This window comes from Hipposideros armiger, unplaced genomic scaffold (assembly GCF_001890085.2).
Source record: "Hipposideros armiger isolate ML-2016 unplaced genomic scaffold, ASM189008v1 scaffold_34, whole genome shotgun sequence".
NCBI classification, from domain to species: Eukaryota; Metazoa; Chordata; class Mammalia; order Chiroptera; family Hipposideridae; genus Hipposideros; species Hipposideros armiger.
In genome coordinates, this window is record NW_017731384.1 from 3,619,354 (window position 1) to 3,643,123 (window position 23,770).

The 23,770-nt window shown below is 37.5% G+C and overlaps 1 protein-coding gene and 1 pseudogene across 4 annotated transcripts in view; both read left to right on the forward strand.

Moving 5' to 3' along the window:
• Window positions 1-17,331, forward strand: part of HELZ (helicase with zinc finger) — a 157,944-nt gene extending 140,613 nt beyond the window's left edge. For all 4 annotated transcript variants that reach the window (XM_019637764.1, XM_019637763.1, XM_019637762.1 and 1 more), the window contains 2 exons: window positions 9,939-10,188; window positions 14,186-17,331. In XM_019637764.1, the coding sequence (XP_019493309.1) occupies window positions 9,939-10,188; window positions 14,186-14,520 (585 nt within the window). In that variant the 3' untranslated portion in view covers window positions 14,521-17,331. The remainder of the gene's footprint in view (window positions 1-9,938; window positions 10,189-14,185) is intronic.
• On the forward strand, window positions 4,770-5,684 carry LOC109380259 (replication factor C subunit 2 pseudogene; annotated as a pseudogene).
• Window positions 17,332-23,770: the final 6,439 nt, after the last annotated feature.

Consider the following 23,770-nt stretch of genomic DNA (forward strand, 5'->3'; position numbering starts at 1 on the left):
TTGTCTTACATGTTGGTTTTTGAACAAAGACACTTTTGACCCATCTATTCATTTTCATTTTTTCCTTCCAACAATTCTAGTTTTGAAATTAATTGATAGTTAAGATTTCAGTATTGTTGTCTGATCACCCCCCCCACACACACACACACACACACACACCAATTCCCTTCTATGGGGCAAAGTATTGTACAAATGTAATGTGAAGATTATATTCTTCGCTGATTGACATATTCTGTCTATACTGATTTAGAAGTGGATTGTGTTGCATAACCAGGTGGTAATGTTGCTGTCTTCTCAGCAATGTCTTCTCAGAGAGATCGTTAATGTATGGTATCTAATAGGTATAACAGAGACAGTGATCAACAAATTAATAAATTAGACCTCTATTCATGCTTGAATTATCAAAGCTAATCATTTAAATGAGATGTTCTATTTTAATTAATGTTTCTGGCACCATAGTTAATGAGACTTAGAATTTTCACTAGAGCATTTAGCTCTTCCTTAATGATTAGCTTTAGTGGTATAATTATAGATAGAGCTCTAATTAATTAAGTTACTAACCTTTCCCCCAGTTATTTATTTATGTATATTCATATGAAATAGCTTGCTAACCTCATACATTAGAGATATACCTTAAGAAACAGTGCTAGCAAATTATAAGTTTTTACTTAAACTGACAACCATCTTTAACAATAGAATGTTTATGCATAGTTTAGTCATTTAGTTTTTCCTATTTAAATGGCTTTTGAAATTTTAGCATTATATTTTGTTAGAGATATTAGCAGTAGACTTAGAAAATAATGATCATATGTTTAGCTATATAACGATTTCACAGTTTAGCATGAAGAATACTTATAAACACACAAATATATATGGAGTTGATACTTCACCCAGAAGTAAAGATCTCTCACAGAGTAGAAGGAGCCTTAAAGTAATAAATAATGAAATTATTTAAGACCCAAGGACTTTGAAATTAGATTTGAATGTCAATCATTGATAGGGTTGCCATCTAAAAACAGCAAAGAAACAGTCTGATTGGCAGGAGATGGATGTAGAAAGAAAAGTCTCCTCATGAAAAAACTGAGAACTGGGCAAAACTAACAGGAAACAAAATAATAGCCAAGAAATAAGAAAAGAAGAGGGGAAAAGCAGAGTTATATGTTTAAGCAACCTAGGGGTCCACAAAACTGAAGAGTAGGTGGAAATATAAAGGAGATTCTCTGTCAGAAATAGTCCTTTTTGGCAGAAAAGGATCTTTTTCTAAAATTTTTGTTTTGGGGTCCTTGTCTTTCAATGTACTTCATAGAAATTCGCTCTGTGGAAAAACAGATCTGATCATGTAAACTCATTGCTCATAATACATATTATTGTAGTCAGTTATCATGCTTTATAGTTTTTTGAATTTAAATAACTTACATAGGCTTGTATATGTCATAACTCTTGAATTATTTTAACAAATACCTCAAATTGTTGATGATTGTTAAAGCTGGTGATGGATTATATTTGGATATTTTAATAACAAAAAGTTAGACTATATTTTCATTGACAAAGACTTTGATTTATTGAAGACATTAAAATAAAACGTAGAACTTTGGGCTAGTTTGAGGCCTGGAAGAGCCTCCATTCTAACTCCTCCTTTTTAAAGGAAACTGAGGCACTAAGATGTTGAAGGACTTAAGCAGCTTAAGCAATTACTAATTAAAGTGGAGCTGAGACGCCTGACTTCAGTTCTATGTTGCTTCTGGAATGTCACACTTTTCTTCAGAGTGTTACGCCATGAGTAAGGTTCACCCCTCGAAAACAAGACGTGATTGCAATTACATGAAATAGATGTGTGTGTGGGGAGCCAAATTATGTTCTTGGCACCAGAGAATTAAATCTTCAGTTGTATGAAGTTTCTCTTTCTTGGGGGTGGGGAGATGGTGATGGAGAAGAGAGGGAGATGGTTCATTTTAGAGCCCTTGATTCTTAAGTTATCCAGTTCTAGCTGCTAAATGTTTCACTGATCAGATGATTAATTTAGAGACCTCAAATACCAGGAAATTAACATTAATGTAGTTCATTTCTAAACGTTCTTTAAAAATAAAACAAAAATTCTCCGGCGTTATCTTGTTTTTTAAAGCTGGAAAATGTATTTAATTATGATAATTATGATTCTTCAGAGAAATGCAGATAGTTATGAGTTGAAGGTAAACATCTATGAATGATTTTATTTCCGACCCAAACTGACATTTCCTCATTATAAAAGGTGTTGTGGCCTATAATTGATAGCTTGACTGTTTCATATTCAAGAAGAGTAAGCAAGAGCCAGATAGATTCAGCGTAGCTCAGAATGTCACAGCAGTGAATCTGACATTTCTCTCCTTGAAGTAACATTGCATTCATTCTAGTATCTCCTCTAGTACCTCATGTTTGGATGTAGGGAAATAATATTGCTTGGTAGGACAATACTATTTGCAAATTGTGAGCGCCCTTGCTTGTGAGATACTTCAAGTGGTATTTTTCTTCATGTAGACCTAAATTGATTGTAATGCACTTTGCTACAAAGTCACATTCATTTCCATATACCTTTCTTTCAAGAAAGACAACTATAAAACCCAGAAATAAACGTACTGTGGTTTTGGAAATTAAAATAAATTTTTGCTTCTGTTATTATGATTGAAACTTATGAACCTAGTGTGACATTAAAATTGTTTAAAAATTCTGTTAAGATAATGCGTTTTGTTTTAAAAATAATTATTTAAAAATAATATTAAAGAAATAGTGGAGGGTGTCATAATTATCTAGAGACAGTGGTGGCTTGGACTATGACATAGCAGTGGAAATGACGAAAAGTAAACTGGTTCAAGATCTATTTGTAGGTAAAAGCTACAGGAATTCCTGATGAATTAGGTGGGATTTGCGATGAAATTGTAATAAAAGAAAATAATCTGTTCCTCATTTTCACTAGCCACATTTCAGTTGCTCGACAGCCACACGTGTTGAACAACCCAGGTACAGAACATCTCCATGGACATGGGAAGGTCTTTTGGACAGAACTGCCCTAGAGAAAGACTCATACCGTTCGCTCATCTCTATAAATCGTCTGATGCTATTTCTTTGATAATGCCCTACCATTTCTTTTCTTTGTTTCTCACTTTCTGAAACTTCTGTTGAGAAGATATTAGACCTCCTGGATTCTCCAAATCTTTTTTCTCTCTCATATATTGATACCTTTGTATTTTTTCTTGCTTTCTGAAAGTTTTCCTTGATTTTTATCTGCAAGCTGTTCCGTTACATTTTATATTTGCTAAATTTCCAGGAGTTCTTTGTTCTCAGATTTTTCATAACATCTTATTTTTGGTTTTATAAATGCAGTGCCTTTTCTGAGGAAACCAATTGAGGGTTTATTGTTTTGTTTTAGATTTTTAGTAAGAACTAAATATTTTAAAAATATTTAAAAATATTGCCATTACTTATTTTTCCTGGAGCTCCGTTCTTTCTTGTTTATCTTTTGTGCTGGAGAACTCCCCTTAAACATCTGGTGACCCTTGATGATCTGTGTTACCAAAAGGCGACTTGGTAGTTTTATGTGTGTCTCAGGACTAACTGTGTGGCAGGCCTTCCCTGGGGGCTTTTTAATGCTTGAATCCCTCTGGTTGTTGGGGAGGAATGCGGAGTGGGACCAGCCGCTCCCTGTACTGACTTTCAGTTAATCCCCTCAATTACATTCCTTTATCTTCCCTTCCCTTTCCATTGTAGCTGGTGTTTCTGAGGCCTGAGCCTTTGTGGAATTCTGCAGGGCAGACTGATTCTCTTCTTGGTTGGAGCTGTAACTCCATTCTTCTTCCACAGACACCATTCCTCCATCGAGTCTCCGTATATTCCATAAGTGTGTCCTTTGTTGATGGCTAGTCATCTGGTCTTGATTGCTGTAGATCTTTTATATTCATTTATTATTATTTTAGTGGAGTCTTGAGCTGATCTCCACCCTTAATTGGGAATCATGCTTTTAAAATAATATTGTTATAATGTATCACGTACTTCTTGGTAGATTACATCCCATGAACCCATAAGACATTACTATTGCAAACTACAGTTTATTCATCACACATTTCCTGGCTTGCTAATACTGATTGTTTTTATTATTTTTTAAAAAAATATTGATTGTTTTTAATCTTACAGTGATATTCCTCTCCTCCCTCCTTTCTAGTTCCTTTCTTTCTAGGTAACTTTGTATCTCTATAGGAAACTAGAGCACATTGCTAAACATAAGATAATAACTTCATGGGGAGCTAAATTAAAGTAAATTAGTAGAGCCCAAGAGTGTTCTATAGTCAAGAGTTTCTTCTTCAAATCTTGGGAAAATTAAATAGAAAATATGGCATTTATTCAACATCAGTATTTTAATTCTTTCACCAAATATTTATTGAAGATTTTTATTAGGCGTATGAGGTGCTGGGAATACACAAGTAAGATCTAATTTCACCCCAGAATCTTTGCATGTCCTTTACATTTTAATTTACGTCAAGGTTACATTGCCTCTCCTTGGATCACACAAATCCAGGCCTAAACAGATTCAGGCCTAAAACATATTTTTATTGGGTTGTCGGAAAAGTTGTGACGTATTTTTTCTATGTTTTTCATTGCAAAAATGCGTCATGACTTTTCTGACAACCCAATAGATTAAGAGAGAATTGTAAGCATCTTCGAAAGATAATTTTGTTAATGAAAAAGTGACCTTCACGTTGTGTTGAGAATGTATAATTGAACAAGATGAAGCAGACAGCATGACTGACGGAGCCCAGCAAGGCTTGTGGAGAATCCTGAGAATTATTCCAAAGCAACGCTCTTTGCTTGTACTGCTTTGGATAGAATCAGAGCCAGTTCATTCCCGGTGTGCAGTCCTCCGCTACACCAGGGGGACCGACGCCCAGACCCTCGCAAGGTAATGAACGTGCTGGAGAAGAAGGTGCAGTGCACTGACGATGGTCTGGAAGCCATTGTCTTCACCGCCCAGGGAGTCGTGAGGCAGGCACTGAACAACGTGCAGCCTATGTTCTCGGGATTCGGCTTTATTAATGGTGAGAAGGTGTTCAAGGTCTGCGATGAGCCCCACCCCCCGCTGATCCAGCATTTGTGTGAAAGCCAATATCGATGAAGCCTACAAGATTCTCACTCGCCTGTGGCACCTCGGCTCTTCACCAGAAGACATCATTGGCAACAGTTTTCGAGTGTGTAAAACCTTTCACATGGCAGAATATTTGAAACTGGAGTTTATTAAGGAAATTGGATATGCTCAATATGAAAATAGCTGAAGGTGGGAACTCCCTTCTGCAGATGGCAGGGCTCCTGGCAAGGCTGTGTCAGAAGACAGTGGCCCCAGTGGCCAGTTAGAGTGGCGAGCTCATGGACTGGGTTCCGAGAATCCCTGAAAGACAGGAATCACAGCCTCCTGCTCTGGGAGAAGATGCAGCCCAGACTGGCCCTGGAACGCGCCTTCCTCTAACACCCTGCGCCTTCCCGGTGCTTCCACACATCTCCACGAGCCTTTGCACTCAGCTCCAGGTTCAGGGATGAACTGGGGGAAGGCCCCAGAGAACCTCCAGGCCAGGGCACCCAGTCTGGACATGCCTTGGGCATTTTAGCTAATAAAACCGTACAATTTTCTTGGCTATAATGTGGAAACAAAAGGTCGTAAAGAAAAAGAAGAGAAGAGTATTTGCAGTATGGGATTGAAAATTCCACTGCAGTGGCCTTGGTCACAACAAAATCCTGCAAGAGCCAAAACTCTGAGGGAGGGGAACCACCTCTGTTTGGTGAAGGGAGCTGTGGTGCCTAGAGGGTGGGGCTGAGCCTTATTGTCTTTTTTTCTCTGTGTCTTCCTGCCCCTCCAAACATGTAAAGAAGAAATACCACCAATTGATACAATCTCTTCCAGAACGTGGAAGAAAAGGGAACACTTCTCAACCTATTATATAGGGCCAGCATTACTCTGATACCGAAACTAGACAAAGACGGCACAAAAAAGAGAAAACTACAAAGTGGTATCTGTGAACATCTCAACAAAACATTAGCTTATTGAATTCAGCAAAATATATGTATATTAATAACACACTATGACCATGCCAGGGCTTATTCCTAGAATGCAAGGCTGGTTCAGTATTTGAAAATAAATTTGTGTAATCCACCATACTAACCATCTAAAGAGGAAAAATCACATGATTGTATCAACAACAACAAAAGCCCACACACGTTTGACAAAATACACCTACTCATAAAAACTCTTGACAAATTAGAAATAGAAAGGAAATTCCTCAATCTGTTAAGGGGCACCTGTAAAGACCCTGCAGCTACCATCATACGTAATGATAGAGACTGAATGCTTTCTAAGACTTAGGAACAAGGTTAGATGTCTCTTCTCAGCACTCCTATTCAGCGTTGTACTGGAGGTCTTAGCTAGTGCAGCACAGCAAGAGAAAGAAAAGGCATAGGGAATGGACAGGGAGAAATAAAACGGTCCCCATTCGCAGATAACATGATTGTCAATGGAGAAACCCCCAAGGAATCTACCCAGAAACAAACCAGCAAAAATCCTATGACTAATGTGTATTTCGCAGGGTTGCAGGATATAAGGTCAACACACACAAATCAATCCCTTTTCTCTACCTAGCAACGTACAATTGGAAACCCAATTGTAAAAGCCAGTACCACTACAATAGCTCAAAGTCAAACAAAATGCTTAGGTGTAAATCTTAACAAAACCTGTATAGGATCTGTATGCTGAAAACTACAAAACTGCTGAAATGGAGCCTATTTGGTATATAAATCATTTTATTCAGTTGTCATCAAGATTTCTCTGCCTATACTCAAATTTCCTTTGAGGACAGATTCCAAAGTAGCAAATCATATTTTCAGGCATTTACCGTCATCTGTGTTGCATGAAATAGATATACCAGTAGACTTTTATATATATATATAAAATCTTCAACATATCTAATTTTAAGAACATAAAAACAATTTCAAGTTTAGATTATTTTTCTAACCAAGGATCGATTATATTCATAATCTGATTTGGAATTGAATTTCATATTTCATCTACACATTAATCTCTGTCAATAGCTGCTTAGGAGGTGTCATAAATATTTTACACAATATTTCCCCAAGTCCTGCTGTGCCTGTCAACTCTGATTATTTTTTTTATTTCAGTTTGGAAGATACAAATGATACACATTTTCTAAAAAGTTCGATTGAATATTGTCTCCTTTTATATCAGCCTTCTGTTGCTTTCCGATTTTTTAGTTTTCCTCCGTTAAGCTTTGTGGTTCATATATCTATTCATGCATGAGTGTTTGTTTATACTACCGGAGTATATCTGTCAAGTATTTAATGAAAAGGAGCTTATAAAACTAATACCTGAATTTATATGAGTATATTTAGTGTTCTGTGTCACCAGGGGATTTGATTATTATAACCTGTTCCTTCTGAAGCCATAACAGACGTTAGTTTTATATTTAAGTAGTCACACATAAAGATTTTAGAATGTGACCGCCTACTGATTGTGACTGGGGTACACACTCGGGACATGGTAATAAAAAGAAATACTTGATTTTGATTGTGAGAGCTAATCATCCTCATAACATTGATAAAAAAAGACAAACTGCACAAGCGGTTGTGATCAGTGATTCAGGGATTGCCTACCCATAGAGAGCAGAAAGCAGGTTAGAAAGGTTGCTTGTTCTTCTCAACACTGTCCTCTAATGACCTAGAGAAATTTCAAATGTGCTGATGAGATTCACAGCTGACACTACATTAGTTAGGATGGATAATATTCAGAGTCAAATTCAGAATGATCTTGACCGGGCCGGCCGAGTGGCTCAGTTGGTTAAGAGCTCACTCAAGAGTTTGAGCTCTGAGCAACAGCGGTTCGAGTCCCGGCCCGAGCTGAGCAGCCGCTGAGCTTCCAACTGGTGGCAGGATGGCTCAGCTAAAAAAAGAAAGAAAGAAAGAAAGAAAGAATGATCTTGACCATTGAAAAAAATTGCCTTTGAAGCAGAGTAAAATTACAGATGAATTTAGATACTTAGAGACAGAAGAACAATAAAAAGTATATGAGAAAAGGATTAACTAGATGGAAGAGTATTCTCTCTCACCTTTCTCAGCCCGTAGCTAAAACTTTGGGAATGCGGAAACCACCTGGACACTCATCATTTACTAGCTAGAGAATTGTCCTCCTCTCACCTTTTCCTGCCTTTCTGCACAAGGACAGCCAGTCCAGACCCATTCCCTTCCCTGGTTTATATTCTGGTGATTCTATCTGTGATGACCTTACCCTCAGCGCTTATACCACAATTTCCCCCATTTAATTGGTCCTACAATATCTGCTTGTGCTTACAGTCCCAAAAAACTTCCTGCTACAACCCTGCCAATTCATTTCTCTCTCTCTCCTTTGTAATCTAACTTCCAGTGCCTGATTTCCAATTTTAACAACAGTAAAAGAGTCCATAGAGTCATAACAATCACAAGCTGAATAGCAAATCTGTTATTATTTGGGGGAAAGGAGAGGCAATAAAAGGCAGTCCCAATCTGTCATTTAAGATCTAACATGGAATCTTATATTTCTATGTTACATAAAAAAAACAAAAACCAATTATATAACAACAAGCCCTTCCTATGTGCCAGGAACAGTTTTAACTGATATACATGCTGAGCTCATTTAATTCTCACAATAATCCTAAAAGGTAGGTACTGTAGATAATGAAGCCATGTTTACAGATGAAGTTCGCAAGAGATTAAGTCAGTTGCCCAGGGTGACATTGCTTATAAAAGACAGCCTAGAGTCTAACCCAGGTAGCGTGGCTCTCGACTGAAGCTGCATACGTAACACCACCCCATACTGCCTTGCCCCTGGAACTGAGACTAAATATTAGTCACCGAAGTCCGGCAAGAAAAAAAATTAGAGAGTACTTAAGTAACAATGAGAAATCTTGAAATGCCTGGCAAATCGATCTTGTTGGGAGGGGTAAAGGAATTCGGGTTGTGCAGTTTAGGGAGAAGAAAATATAAAGAATAAGTTAATTGGGTTTCAGACATATAAAGGATTAAAAAAAAAAAAAGCAATGAATGTTCTGTGTCAATTGAAGATTGTCTAAAAGAAGACCCGCAGTGAGTTCAATCAGCAATACTTATGTGGGACAGGAGGAATCGGATCTTGCCATCTGGCCGGTCTAAGGAATAATAAATCGGGAGGTTGTGAAGGCTCGGGCCCCAGAGATAAGCTTCGAATGGATGACTGTTCATGATGGCTGTGATTCAGTTGATTGTGACTATAATTTTCCCATTTAATTTTGAGCAGATGTTTCTTTATTCTTATTCTTTTTTAAAAAAATATTTTTTCAGTTACAGTTGACATTCAGTATTATTTTATATTAGTTTCAGGTGTACCACATAGTAGTTAGACATTTATATAATTTATGCAGTGATCCCCCGATGAGTCTAGTACCCACCTGACACTATGCATAGTTGTTGCAACATTATTGACTATATTCCCTGTGCTATACTTTATATCCCTGTGACTGTTTTGTAACTACCAATTTGTACTTCTTAATCCCTTCCCCTTTCTCACCCAGCCCCCCTCTTCATTCTTATTCTTAGTCTAATGTTACCTGAAACATCAATAGAATTTTAGAACTGAAGAGAGGAGGTTCAGCTCTATATTTTACAGACCAGAAAACAGAATCAGAAATTATGTGTGTGTTGTCATCAGACCAGCTACTAAGTGCCAAAATGAGTCTTAAACCCAGTCTCCTGCTCAACCTGCTTTTGAGGGGTGCGGGGTTCATTGTCACAGAAGAGAATAGTTTTGAGAGTTTCTATTTAATACAGTGAGATTGCCGTGTACCTGAGGGAAGGGGGTGTACGTTTCACCGACTCATGAAATGTCCTATTTCTTTGTGTAGTATGAACCTAGAGGACCTGGTCGGCCCTTGTACCAAAGAAGAATCTCATCTAGCTCAGTCCAGCCTTGTTCTGAAGAAGTGAGCACTCCTCAAGACAGCCTTGCTCAGTGCAAAGAGCTTCAGGACCATAATAACCAATCTTCTTTCAACTTTTCATCCCCGGAGTCCTGGATAAACACCTCACCTACCCCCTACCAGAACATTCCGTGCAATGGCTCCAGCAGGACAGCTCAGCCCAGAGAGTTGATGGGTAAGACTGTGGGGTTGCTAACACTGTAATTTTAACTGCTTAGCTCCTGGGGATTTATGGAGTTTTTCTCCCCCCCCCATTTGCATTATTATCTTTAAACAGTATTTAATGGTTACAGCTTATAGGTGTGCCTCAGGCATACGTATTAAGTAAGACTGTATTGATTCCATTTTATGGCCTGGAATGCAAGTGGATCTATCCATATTTGGGAACCGATCATTTTGACCCCTGATCAAATGAAGGAAGTAATGGAACTTAAAACGTATTTCTAAGTACTAGATAGAATTACCTTTGCTTGGAAAAAGTTTGTTTTCTGTTTTTGTCTGTTCCTTTGTTTGTTTCTTAAGAGTTGGGGGTGGTGGGAATTGGTTAGGTCAGTATCAGTTTTCAAGGATTTGTTGTCAATAAAGTTGTTGACTTTGCTACAGTTTGGCCATGAAAGAAACCAGTAAAGTCTAACATTTTGAGATATAGAAATTCCTTGTTTATTCCTTGTGTTCTAATGAATTGATAAATCCAAGGCTAAAGAGTTAAAAAACAAAACAAGCATAGCGAGGCATTGGAATGGCCAAGGCTCTAAACTTGTATGGTGATGTCTAAAGTCTTCCTCTTTAACCTTGAACATGAGTGCACTTTTATCTTTCCTTTGTCCCCTCTTTTTTTATGTATGTATTTTGAATGTAAAGAAATGAATGGTACTACAGGTGTTTGAGTTCTCTAATCTATAGCCTTCTCTTTGTAGGCTGTAGACATTGATCTTTGTGAAAAGTCTGTGATCTTTGGTGAATTTCTGCCCTGGTAGCACCCTTTGTATTTGAAACTAATTTTGCTCATCTTTAGAATGTGAATCCATTGTTTCTGTAACTGACCCATTTTTGAGTATGTGACATGCAAGCATATTTTTAGAACAGTAGACGTGATAGGGCAAAAAGCATTAAAAAGATTTTGGTTTTGTTTCCTGGCAAGAGACGTTGTCATTGTAATCTTTAAACATTCTGTAGCACCGCCATCTATAAGCGGCTGTATTTTGCCTGGAGTTGCTTTGCCGTTTTAAAAGTAACATAAATACACTCATATTCTCATGTTTGTATTTCCCGAGAAACATCTAAATTACAGATCAGTGATGAAAATTTACTTTTTGTTGTTTGATTATAATTTATTTTAAGGACAAACATCATTTCTCTTTTATTTTTCCACCTAAATTTTAGGATAGCTTTTGGCCAAAATCAATAAAAATCTGACCTGAACCGATAAGGTATAAAGTTCCTGAACAAATACCCAAAGTGCACCTCATTTATGGTATCTTTTTTCACAAATATAAATTTATTTCTTCATTACTACAGGAAACAAATGGTAGTATTTAGTTGGAAGTAACAGTTAAGTATTAAAAAATTAATTCAAAATCACTAATAATCTGAAGCGTAACTTCTTTGTCTATCAGTGTATGTGTGTGTTTGCAGCGGTTCTCAACCTGTGGGTCGTGACCCCTCTGGGGGTCGAACGACCCTTTCACAGGGGTCGCCGGGTACTCGCATGTGGGTATATCTGTATGTGGGCCTGGAGACGGATAGAGGAGCGGTGTCTCGGTTCCTAAGACCATTGAAAATATGTGTTTTCCGATGGTCTTAGGCGACCCCTGTGAAAGGTTGAGAACCGCTGGTTTAGAGGGACATAGCAGTTGCTTGCCAGTGGTGAATCAGAAGGAAAATATTTTCTCCGCAGTTGTAAGCCCGAGAGCAGAGACCATGTCTTCGACCTTTTTGGACTTTGGATTTCCCATTTCGGCACTGATCACACTTTAGGCTCTTAACACCAGTGCCTGCTGAGTAAGGAGATAATGAAAATGGGTCCTGTGCAACTGAGGGGGTGACCCAACCGCACTGCAGGGCCTTACCGTGGGGCGGTTCCAGGATGCAGCTGGGGTTCGCCTCTCTAACATGGACGCGTTTGGGTTCTTTCTTATCTTGGTGATAAGATGCTTTATCAGACATTTTCTTTTAATACATGAATGAAAATTTAAGATTAGATAGAGATATGTATTTTGAAAAATACCATTGGTTGTCAGATTAGTAAAATTCATAGTGGTTTTTTTTGTTTTTTTTTTAAGGATTTTTTATTGGGGAACAGTGTGTTTTTCTAGGACCCATCAGCTCCAAGTCAAGTAGTTGTCTTCAATCTAGTTGTGGAGGGCGCAGCTCCATTTCCCATGCGGGGATCAAACTGGCAACCTTGGAGTTATAAGCACTGCACTCTAACCACCTGAGCTAACCAGCTGCCCCTAAAATTCATAGTTTTAAAAAATAGTTTCTCTTACCTGGAGTATATATGATAAATTAATAGAGGTCTTGAATTCACAGTCAGATAGGCATGTAGGCATTAGGTTAAACTGCTTCTAAGATATTATTTTGTAGATATTGTTTAAATGAAAACATTTTAAATGAATGATACTGTCATGAAAATGAGAACATGGTTAAAATAATAAATCTTAGTAAAGTAAATAAAAATAGTGAGTTCTTGAACAGCCAATAAAATCTTTATGTATTGTGTTAGTACTGGCCACTTTTATACTGAACTGTTTGTTAAACTAATGCTCTTAAAAGCAATTATTTCATTAACAAAATCAGTAACATTTAGACAGAAAAGAGATAAATGCTCTAGAAGGATGCTAAGTGGTTTAAAATAATTTCAAACAATTTTATGAATTTTTAAAGTTTTAAAATAGTACTGTGAACTTAGCATATTAAGTCAATGAAATACTGAGACTAAAAAAGGAAATATTTTTACCTTAACCTCCCAATCGACAAATAGGTAATAAACATAGGGGGAAATGTCCATGAACACCACTAATCAAAGCTATGCAGATCAGAGCTACAACAGGAGTGTTTATGACACAGGCCAAGGTTAAAACACATAGTAACACCAGTATTGTGGTCTAGCAGGGAAATGGGTAAATGTTGGTTGAGTATAAATTGGCAGTATCTTCCTGCAGGGAAGTTTGGCCGCAGTTATCAAACGCTTTCTTTGTGTATATACCATATGACCCAGCCATTGTACTTCTAAGGATTTATCCTAAGGAAATAGTCATGAATATTTAGAAACAGTTATCTCTGATAACATTTATCACAGTGTAGAAAAGTGAAAAATTGGCTGTAATCCAGATTTCTAAAAATGAGAGGTTACTTTTAAATAAGTTATGAAATATCTGCATTGTATAATATAATGCCCTTAGGAAAAAAATATACAAACAAATAAAGGCGTATCTCTGGTATTGTGGGATATGAATGACTTATTTTCTTCTTTGGCCTTTTTTGTAATTTCCAGGTTATTCTCTGTAAGTGTGTATTATGAGTATAATTCAATATGATGTTAGTTAAATCTTTAAAAGATTGAAAACAAAAGTGATGTTTGAAAACAAGTTATGATTTAGTGGGCAGTAAAATTTTAAAGGACCTTGAAAGGCAGATTATAGGAAATGTGAAGTAAAGCTTAGAGCTGTTTTTCCTCCACCTTATTCCATGTTTATTTATAATATATATTACAAGAAAAGGTAGCATTTTTAAGAAATGGAATCCAGTGCTACTGTTACTGAGGTTAATAATAAAAGCTGTTTTGACCAGAAGTCTGCATATACAGCTTATTTTTATTTAAGAAAGAACATGTTTGTTCCCATGTTCAAACTATGAGCAGTTAATATAATAAATAGGAAAGTATCCAATTGTACAAATTAGTTTTTTGAAGCAGACCTTCAGACTCGACCTTTCTTTTTTAGGTTGGCTATTCCAGTTCACGTAGTTAATTCTTTTCCGAGTGTCACTAAGACAGAAGTTTGGTTATCTGTATCGTGACTTGACCATTCTGTGGCAGAGGTCATCCGCCCTTGTGGCCTTCCTGTCGCTGAATTCCTGGAGAGGAGAACCAGCTGTGACACAGGGTTGATGAGATGCACGAAAACCTCTGGGCCTGTCCTTAACTCCGCGTTCCTGTTTTCTGCTTGTAGTTCCGCCCAAGACCGTCAAACCCCCTGAGGATCAGCTGAAGTCTGAAAACCTCGAGGCGTCCAGTTCCTTCAACTATAAGGTCCTGCAGCATCTCGGCCAGTTTCCCCCCCTCCTGCCCAACAAGCAGATCGCGGAGTCGGCCGCCAGCAGCAGCCCGCAGAGCTCGGCGGGCAGCAAGCCCGCGATGTCCTACGCCAGCGCGCTCCGGGCGCCTCCCAAGCCCCGGCACCCGCCCGAGCAGGCCAAGAAGAGCAGCGACCCTCTGTCCCTGTTCCAGGAACTGAGCCTGGGGAGCTCGTCGGGCAGCAATGGCTTTTACTCCTATTTTAAATAATCACTTTTTTTTCCTCAAGGGAGAATGTTTTCATTTCTGTTTGTATCAATAGAATTAAGATAGTTGGACCTCATCTATAGATGCACAGTTCCCTTTGTTTTAATATTAAATATGTTCTCACTTAATGGCTTTGCTGCTAGACTTGCAACTAATTTTTTAAAAGTATATTTCATTATTTTGCATTTTTGACGTGAGTCGGAATTTTGACAGCTTTTATGTAGAATAAAAAATATTTTTAAATTTGTGTATTGTTACATATGTTTGCATCAAGCTAGCAGCTAAGAGGTTAATTGTGCAACTATAAAAAAAAAGAAAAAAAAGTTTGTCTAAAATGTATTTAAAAAGAAAAAAAGTTGTAAGTAGCATTTACATTTATTCAATAATATTACCATATGCTGGGTTTCTGTACCAGAAATGGCCAGTTGATGTACAAATGTATGTTATTTTTGCTTAAATTCATTTAAAATTTTTTAAAATAAAGGGGCAGCATCTTCTAAATACTTTAAGTTTTATCAGCTTTTTTTTTTTTTTGTGACAAGATGCTGCATTCTAAAACTTTTATAGTTTTAGACTACGTATGATGTGCTGTTGTAATCTCCATCCACTGTAGGATAGAGTTAAAGGCATTCTTTGCAGGTCTATTGTATGCCTTTGTTTTTTATAAAGTGAAAAAAACGTTGGCATACTTAGTTATTTTTGGACAAGCTTCACTTCAAGCTTGTTTTTAATGTTAATTTGATAGTGTGGTTTTTTTTTTAAACAAATCATGAAGCTGAAAAATTTTTAGGATTGTTGGTGCTTAGTAGACTTAATAACTATTTTAAAAATGCGTGAATTTAGTAAAATCCTTTTTTCCCTCACTATGCATGTGTAAATGTTTGTAATCTGGCTCTCCCCACTTCAGTGGTATAAAGAATTGTGCCGCTTTTAAGGTTTTTTTTTTCCCCCTCCAGTAAAAATTTTGGTACCTTATTTGATGTTTACATTACAATGTGACATTATACATGGCAATTCAAATGTTTTGCTAACTGTTTTGTTTGAGGAACATCATTAAAGAAGACATACAATGTTTGTCAAAGATTTATCAAAATTCATCAAAATCTGGGGCAAAAAAAACTACCCTTGTTTTTCATGTCTTTTGATTCTTTGAAAATAACCCCACTGAACTTGTACAAAAATATAAACTTTAAATAGCTACCTTAAATATTCTACAGTCTAAAAGTTGTTTTGAATGAACTTTGGTAGCATCCAAAGGAAAACGTTTACCCTCTTAACACTTGTGGTCTTGTAACACTTTTGAAGCGGTGCATGCCCTTATTGTTTTCCTGATCTAGTTGTACTGCTTTTATACTTCAGAAATATCTTGAAACTACAATATAACTTTTTTTTTTTTTTAAATAAGATGAGGTTGGGAAACATTGCGAGTGAACCAGTGGGTCCTGATGACCCATTCAAAAACAGTGTTTCCGAGGACTTTTGATGAGGCCATCCTCTTCAAAAGCCTACAGCCTGTTTGCAGCAGGCTTTTAGAATGGGGTGGAAAAGTGGCAGAGGTAAAGACAAACTGCTCACATCTCTTCTATGACTGGAGTTTCGTTGCCGTTGGCCAGGCACATCCCCTCTAATCCTCAGATAACTTAGAAGAGAGTGCCTTTAGTTAAAGGTTATCAAGCTGCAGGACAAATGAAGAGCGCCTCGTGTGAGTTCTGACTCCGCTCAGAGCACAGTTCATTTGTATGTGGCTTCACGTGTCAGGCTGCGGGTGTCTGGGTCAGGTGGCAGCTGTAGACCTGTAGACTGCAGACGTGCTAATGGTTAGTATAAATCGCAGCTGTAAAATGGAGCCAGCAAGTGACAGCACCACGTTTTCCCTGTATGATGTCAGCTCTCCACAGTTAGCTATGTCAGATTTTACCCAACATGCTTTAGTCACAAGAAAAGAATGAAGAATTTTGCCATAGAGCTGTGTAGTTCCAACTCTCCGACAAAACTCAAGACATAGCCCAAGTGAAAACTAGATCTCCCCGATGTGAAGATGTCTATGAAAAATAATTTTCTTGTCAATGATGACTCCCCCTTTCTCCCCCCCCCCCAATATACAGGACTGTATAACACAAGCCAGATATATGTTCAAAAGCATGTTGATAATATGAAGACAGACTGTCATGTCAGGGTTAACCCCTTGTCATGAAGTAATTGCCTAATTTTCTTTTTTCCATACTTGAATCTTTAAAAAGTATCAGTTTTTAAATTATTTATATTTATACTTAAAGAGGTCCTGTGCACACCCCACCACCTTCTATAAATACATAGATGATGGAAGCTTTGGATAAGGAAGCTGTTAAGTTGTGATATCCCTGTTCTAAGCAGTGATTTCTAAAAAACTAAAAGTAACAGCTCCATATTAGTCTCCTGCTCTGCCGTGTCGGAGCATTCATTTCCTTACTGCTTCTACAGCCAGGGATTCGAATGTTTCCATCTGATACTCTTTTTGGATTCTGCTTTGATTGCGTATTTCCACCTCTAGCAAGCTTACTCTTTCTCAGCAATACTTAATGCCATGTTTCCAACCGTGCTTTAAATCTGTCATTTACACATTGTATCTTAACCGGTTTTGTGCAAGTCTTACTGCTGGAATCATTGTAAGTTTCCATTGAAATGAGGCATGGCTTCTGAGTACAGTTCATGCTGGTTTGGTATTATTTGGGTAGTATGAACGAGTACCTACAAATCAGACCTATAAAACAACTTATTTTATACGCTAGGTTCAACCTTGGCGATCAGGTGGAAATTTTTTTTTTTTTTTTTTTTAAGAAACCTTGGTGTTAGCTCTTGGGTGATACCAAGTCGTATTACCAACTTCCTTTGCTTCTAGAACAGATTTATTCTAAGTGAGGTTAATCATTCACCTGATGTCTTTCCACTTCTTTGTTCTCTGTGTCATTCTGGTTTCATTTTTCTTGTCAGAATGGTTTTTTATTCATTTCACATTTTCATTTCTTTTAGTGATTGTTTTTTTTTTTTTTAACCTTAAAGACATTCTTTTGAGTGATAGAATCTGTAAGGGAGCGTACTTGTGCTAAAATATTTTTCCTGATTGGAAAATGAATTTTTGTTAAGATTTGAAGAGCCTCATTCAGTGGATAATTTCTGGTGTGTTTTGAAAAGGGGTGTTGGGTGCCATTTTGGCATATGCCTTGCCAAATTGTTACAGCAGAACTTTGTTTTTGATTAATCAGTAGTTAATTATTGACCATTTAAACTAACATGACCTTAATTTTCGTTTCCTCAGACAGATAGGCTTTCTATCTAGGTCATTTTGTATATATGAAATAACAAACTGCTTTGTGGGTTTTTTTCATCAGAGATTTTAGAATAAGTTCAGGTTTGGTATATACATCACTTGGTCTTTTCAGTTCCAAGAATTGCAGAATAAGTAAAATAAGCAGAATTCCCACTGAATAAGCATTAGCTAATTAAACATAGCAATCGCCAAGACCTATTTGTGAAAACAGTTTCCTTGTTTATGGAAGCATTGAAATTGCTGAGAAAGCTCACAGAATTTTCTAACTTTGAGATAATTAATATATAGTATTATCTTGCTCTAGGGTAGTTGATTTTACACGTTTAATATTTTCCATGAATATACATCTCAAGAGCGAAGCTATACCATATAAGAATGTCTCTCTAGGTACCTTGTCTAGAGAGAGCCACCTTGCCTAAGAGCCAGGGTGTGAAAAAACAATTTCAAGATAAATGTTAGATTTCAACTATTATTAAGAAAATAAGATTTACTGGAAAAGTCATTTAAAAAGAGACACCTGTTATACTTAGATAGCATTGTTTCATGTTGGAGTTGTTTTTAAAAAGGAAAAGTCTATTAAAAAAACAAGATTGAAACGTTAAATGTATTGAAAGATACAAATTGCTGCCTTAAAATGTTATTTAGGCTACCATTTGTTTTTCTTACAGCTCCAGAAAGGTAGTAATTTGTCTTTTATGATTTACCAGACATTATTTTTTACTAACCACCCCTTTAGCATATGAAAACACTTAATTTCTACCACCTCCCAATGTGGCTCCCTAAATCTCTGTTTTAAATGTTTTAATGGATCTGATTTTTTTCCCTCCCCTTTTTGTTATCTGATCCTCAAACTACCTAGCAATTAGAAATAATGGGTAATGTTATAGTTAGAACATTTCTTGTTCAAAATACCACTTTAGTGATGTCCATTACATAATGATATCATGGAAGAGTAAGTGGCATGTTAGTCTTCAAAGTGCTCATTATATCAGGCTTCTCATGTTTTCTGTCTACTTGAGGTTGGATATTTATTTGCTGAGATTTTACTGTAAAGCTGCTAAATTCACATTTAACTACTTTCATACATGTTTAATTAGCGACTTCAAGACCATTGTTACAAGAAGTGAGTTTTACTAACGTTTAACATTCTTATAAAACCTTCAGAAAATGGCATTGTTATTACTTTAGACTATCAGATTGAACAGTTTAAAAGCAAATTTTTCATGTACCATTTAAAATTTTTTTGCAATGATTGAAAACATCTACTTTGGAATAAACTTTAAGGAAACAGTCACAGGAGTTTCTAAATGTTTTTTTGAAGGGAGGTACCTAATAGAAGAATCTAGACTTAGTAAGGTGAACTGTGGTTAAATCCTAAACCCAGTTAAACAAGTAGTCTCAAGCTTCTAAAACTGGAGTGTTAAGAAAACCTAGAGACATTCATATACTTATAGTTTCAGTAATCAGAGTATTAGACCAGACTTTATTTGCAATATGTTCAACAGAGAGATTTTATTTTGATACAAATATTAGCATAAAGCATAGTAAGTTTTATATAATTCTATGAGTTCATTAAACAATATTAGGGAATTTTCATTATGTTCTTGGGGAGTCTTTTTAGCTATTTCTACACCTCGTCTGTGAAGGAGGTCTCCTGTATTTTATTTTGCATTCTAGCATGTGACTGCCTGCCTTAGAATTATGGATAGGAGGGGAAATCAGTATTACTTTGAAAAATATTTGATTATTTGAAATACATTTTTTCATTAATACTTTTTTTTTGATGTTTGAGAAAGTAAGGGGAAGGGGTGGCAAATTACTGAGGTTTCAACACAGTAGAAGTCACGCAGTAGTGTCTAAAAGTCTCCTGTTTTGTTTTAGCTGAGCCATCCTGCCACCTGTTGGCAGCTCAGCAGCAGCTCAGCTCGGGCCGGGAATGGCACCGGTGACCCTGTTGCTCAGAGCTCTTACTCTTGAGCAAGCTCTTCAACTGAGCCACTCGGCCGGCCCACAAGTCCCCTGTTTTTAAGATTTTAGAACTTTGCGCAGGATAGAGCAGTGGTCTCAAGCTTAGCCCAGCATCAGAAGTACCTGGAAGGCTTATTACAATACAGACTGCTGGACTCCATCCCCAGAGTTTCTGATTCCAGGCTGGAGCCCAGTCATTCGCATTTCCAACATGTTCCCAGGTGATGCTGATGCCACTGGTCCAGGGACCACATTTCAAGAACCATTGGTCTAGAGAAAGACTGAAGGCCTTTTCAACCATGCATTTATTTACTTGGTATAAAAACCCCGCGCTCTTGAAACATTTTTATAATTCTGATGCCATGCGTGCAACATTCACGGAGAAAGAGCTGTGGAGTGATGAGCCCTTCTGGTTGGCCGCCACCCCCTCCCATTGCCCGCCTCCTTTAAGGTCTGTGGTACCCTTCCATGTGAGGGTGCAGGAACTCTCATTTCTGGGGTGAGTTTGGGTTTGTGTACACTGCAGCCTGGGCTTTGGTCTGGATGCTGTGCATTTGTTTGGTGTGCTTAGAGTCAATCTGGATAATCTGTACACATGGGGACGAGAACTATGGAAGGACGGACGCCATCAGAATGCCACGAGGATGCACTTTGCATTTATCGAGGCACTAGGTAGAGAAGGTCCTGTCCTAAGAGGTCAGTGACATGGAGCATCGAAAACAGTGGATAGTCCCCAAATAATGTATTTGTAGTTTTTATGGGTTCTGTGGGGTGGGTGGAGGGCAAAGGATTTCTTTTCAAATTATGTGTTTCTCAGGCTAATAAAATTATTTTGGATTCTCTGCCATGTCAGCAGATGTTAGGGGAGGCTGAAGTGTTGTGGATGGCAGAAAATGAATAATTGTTGATTACTTTGCTACCTTAAAATATATACATACATATATATATATATATATATATATATATATATATATATATATATATGTTTGTAGAACAGTCTAGGGGAAGCTACCAGCTACACAGCATGAGTTATTCATAAACCATAGGTGCACACGTATGAGCAAGTTATTTTTGAGAAGGAGACTGTCTATAATAAACCTGACAGGTCTTTGGATATTTTAAAATTTGTGTGTTATTGTCCTTGTTGTTCATATCCCCCCTGGACTCTAGCTTGAGGGGTATTGATCTCTGCCTCTGGTTTTTAGTTTGGCTTTGAATTTACTGAGATACTAGAAAGAGACAAAATATTTCTAAGGTAATTGTAGAAAAATTTAGATGTAGAAGTCCCCATGATAAGCACCATAGAATGCACAGCTGTGGAATTCTTAACACAGTACTTCCTGCCGGAAAGGCTTGATGGCCTTCGGTGGGGATTGTCTATATGTTCCACACAGGCTACTCTATCCAGTTCCAGCTCGTAGGGAGCTTTGGTTTCTTTACATTTGCTTTGCACGATGCCTTGTATGCCAAGACCTCGCTCTCTCTTTCAGTAGATCAGAGGGCTCCTTTGTCCAGGTTGAAGTCCTAGCGTGTCAGTCACACCTGAGAATGTCAGCCCCACTCCCATACAGAGGAAGGGTCTTGGATGTTCCTGTATCCAGACCATGCCTGCTTCCTACAAATCCATGTATATGACATTGTACTGTATCCGCTTTCTGTGCCAGTCATCTGACCTGATTCTTGGAAACCCATGAAGGTACTGGTTATATGTAGTAGTTGTATCCTAGGTAAATATGGTGATTGAAATACCTCTCCTCTAAATTATAAAGGTAATGGTTTTGTTTTGCATTTTATTAAAGGGTCCTGTTATTAGTGACATAGTTTTTGTTTTTTTAATGCTTAAAAAAAATACAGTTCTTAATCTAAACTTGTTCAGCTAACTTCATATGATCCATTACTTAGCAAATTCATACTGGGTCTTATTTTGGCAAGTCTTCCAAAGGGAGGCTATGTAAACCTGAGATGGTCAGTTTCCATCTCTTAAAAGTAAGTACCAGCCGTGCAGCCAATCTAATCTAATTATAATTTATGGCAAAATTATAACAAATTTTTTTTCTTTGAAGTTAATGATACCTCAGGTGAGAGGTTTAGTACCTACAGAGTAAAATAACCCAAAGCCACTCTCTAGGGTTTTTTTCTTCCTTTTTTATCATTTTCTTTTTTAACTTAGTTCTGGAATTACTTTAGCCACTTTGGTTCCTTAGAACAAGTTTTCTTCAATTTGGGGGTCTACAGTTCCTACATTGTGATTATTGTCTCAGTGAAGTTCTTTTGTTTTAAAAGATTCATGGTAACACAAAATGTATTTTACTGCTACAACTAAAATGTATTTATAATAAAATGCCTTTTTAATAATTTGGAGATTTGTTTATTACGTGTGAACCACAATTCTCTGCTTTTTACTTTTAAAGGTCAGAAGCCTCACAGAAGTCAAGCACAGCACTTTGATTTTATTCAGAATCCTAATTGGTAAAACTAGCTCACGTAACACAGCTCAGTGATAATTTCTAAAATTGTGACTCCAGTTTCCAAACATTTGTGACTTTCATCTCCAAACATCTGCAGTTGCAAAGACTTAAAGTGTTACCTGAAAGTTTAACATTCATCAGTGGTCGGTGAGCAAGGGAGCCCTTCTCAAACTGTCATTCAACACAGATCTTAGGAATTAAAAAAAAAATTGTCATGAATTACTCTTAACACGTCACTTGTTAATGCTGGGCTTATGCAGCCCAGAATTTATTTCAGAACTCGTAAACCTAGTTTATATCAATATATTATATGGGTATAATGGTATTTTACTTGATAGTGGCATGTGACAAGCATGAATTCAACTCATCTCCCCCCACCCCATCCTCCCCTGAAATGCTGGCTGTGCAGAAAATTGCCCTGTGTCAGGGTCTTGTTTTTGTTGGGGACATAATGCTTTGCATCCTCTGTGATGCAATTTTGAGAAGCACTAGCAGGTCACACAGAATGCTTTGTGTGCCCTGGATATTTTATTTTTAACATCCTATTAACGTGGCACCATAAATCTAACTTGAATATTCCGTGCTCAAAGTTTGTAAATGTAAGTAGATAGGACAGTCAGGCTTTCATAAGGACAATTTATAATTCTTACTCATTGCAGTGAGTCAGTGTTTGAGCCAGGTATCTTGCTTTCTTTGAGTTGAATTGATAGGATACGACATAAATCATCTTTGGAATTTGGAAAGAAAAAAATGCTTCACAAGTAAATCAAGTGGATTTGAAGGTCTCCTTGAGTTGCCATCTGCTCTGGATGAAGTAACCCAAGGCCCTACCATCAGTGGGAAAATGCGACTAAGCCTCTCAGGTGTTAATTCCTATGCTGTATTGGCGTTCTTTACAGCATTTTTCTGAGAACGCTATTAATGTGGAAGTTAATAGGAACATGTCATTTCAGCAAAACTGCACGGTGACAATGTTCTGAATGGACTATACAGGTTAAGCATGAAGATGGGAAGCTGGCTCAGTGGAGGGACTGCTGGGATGGAGAACAGTTTGCACGTTCCCTGCTAGAACATCCCCTGTGTTTGGTCCTAAGCAGCTGAAGGGCCCTTGGTCTGAAATCCAGTCTGCTGCTTCACTTACATATGTAAATACATTATACAATGTATTGTCCTAACACACCGAATGGATGGAAATCCTTGCCTTCAGATTTGAAGCACCCTGTGTTGATGACGTTACCTCAGTTCCAGTTCTCCAGTTACCTGTCCCAAACACATGCCACTCTTTTTTGAAGAAACCCTTAGGGGCTTCCCATCACATCCTAAATCTCTTAGCTGGACTTTGGAGGCGCCCCCAAGTCTCGTTCCTGAGCACTGCACATGGCAGACTAAGACCACTTGCCACTCCTTCCCTTCGTTGACGCTCTTGCGTCTCCTTTGGAGCACTTGTACCCCCAACCCCCAATCTGCTTTGGGGAGCTCTACTTACTATTCAAGACTAAATTCCACCTCC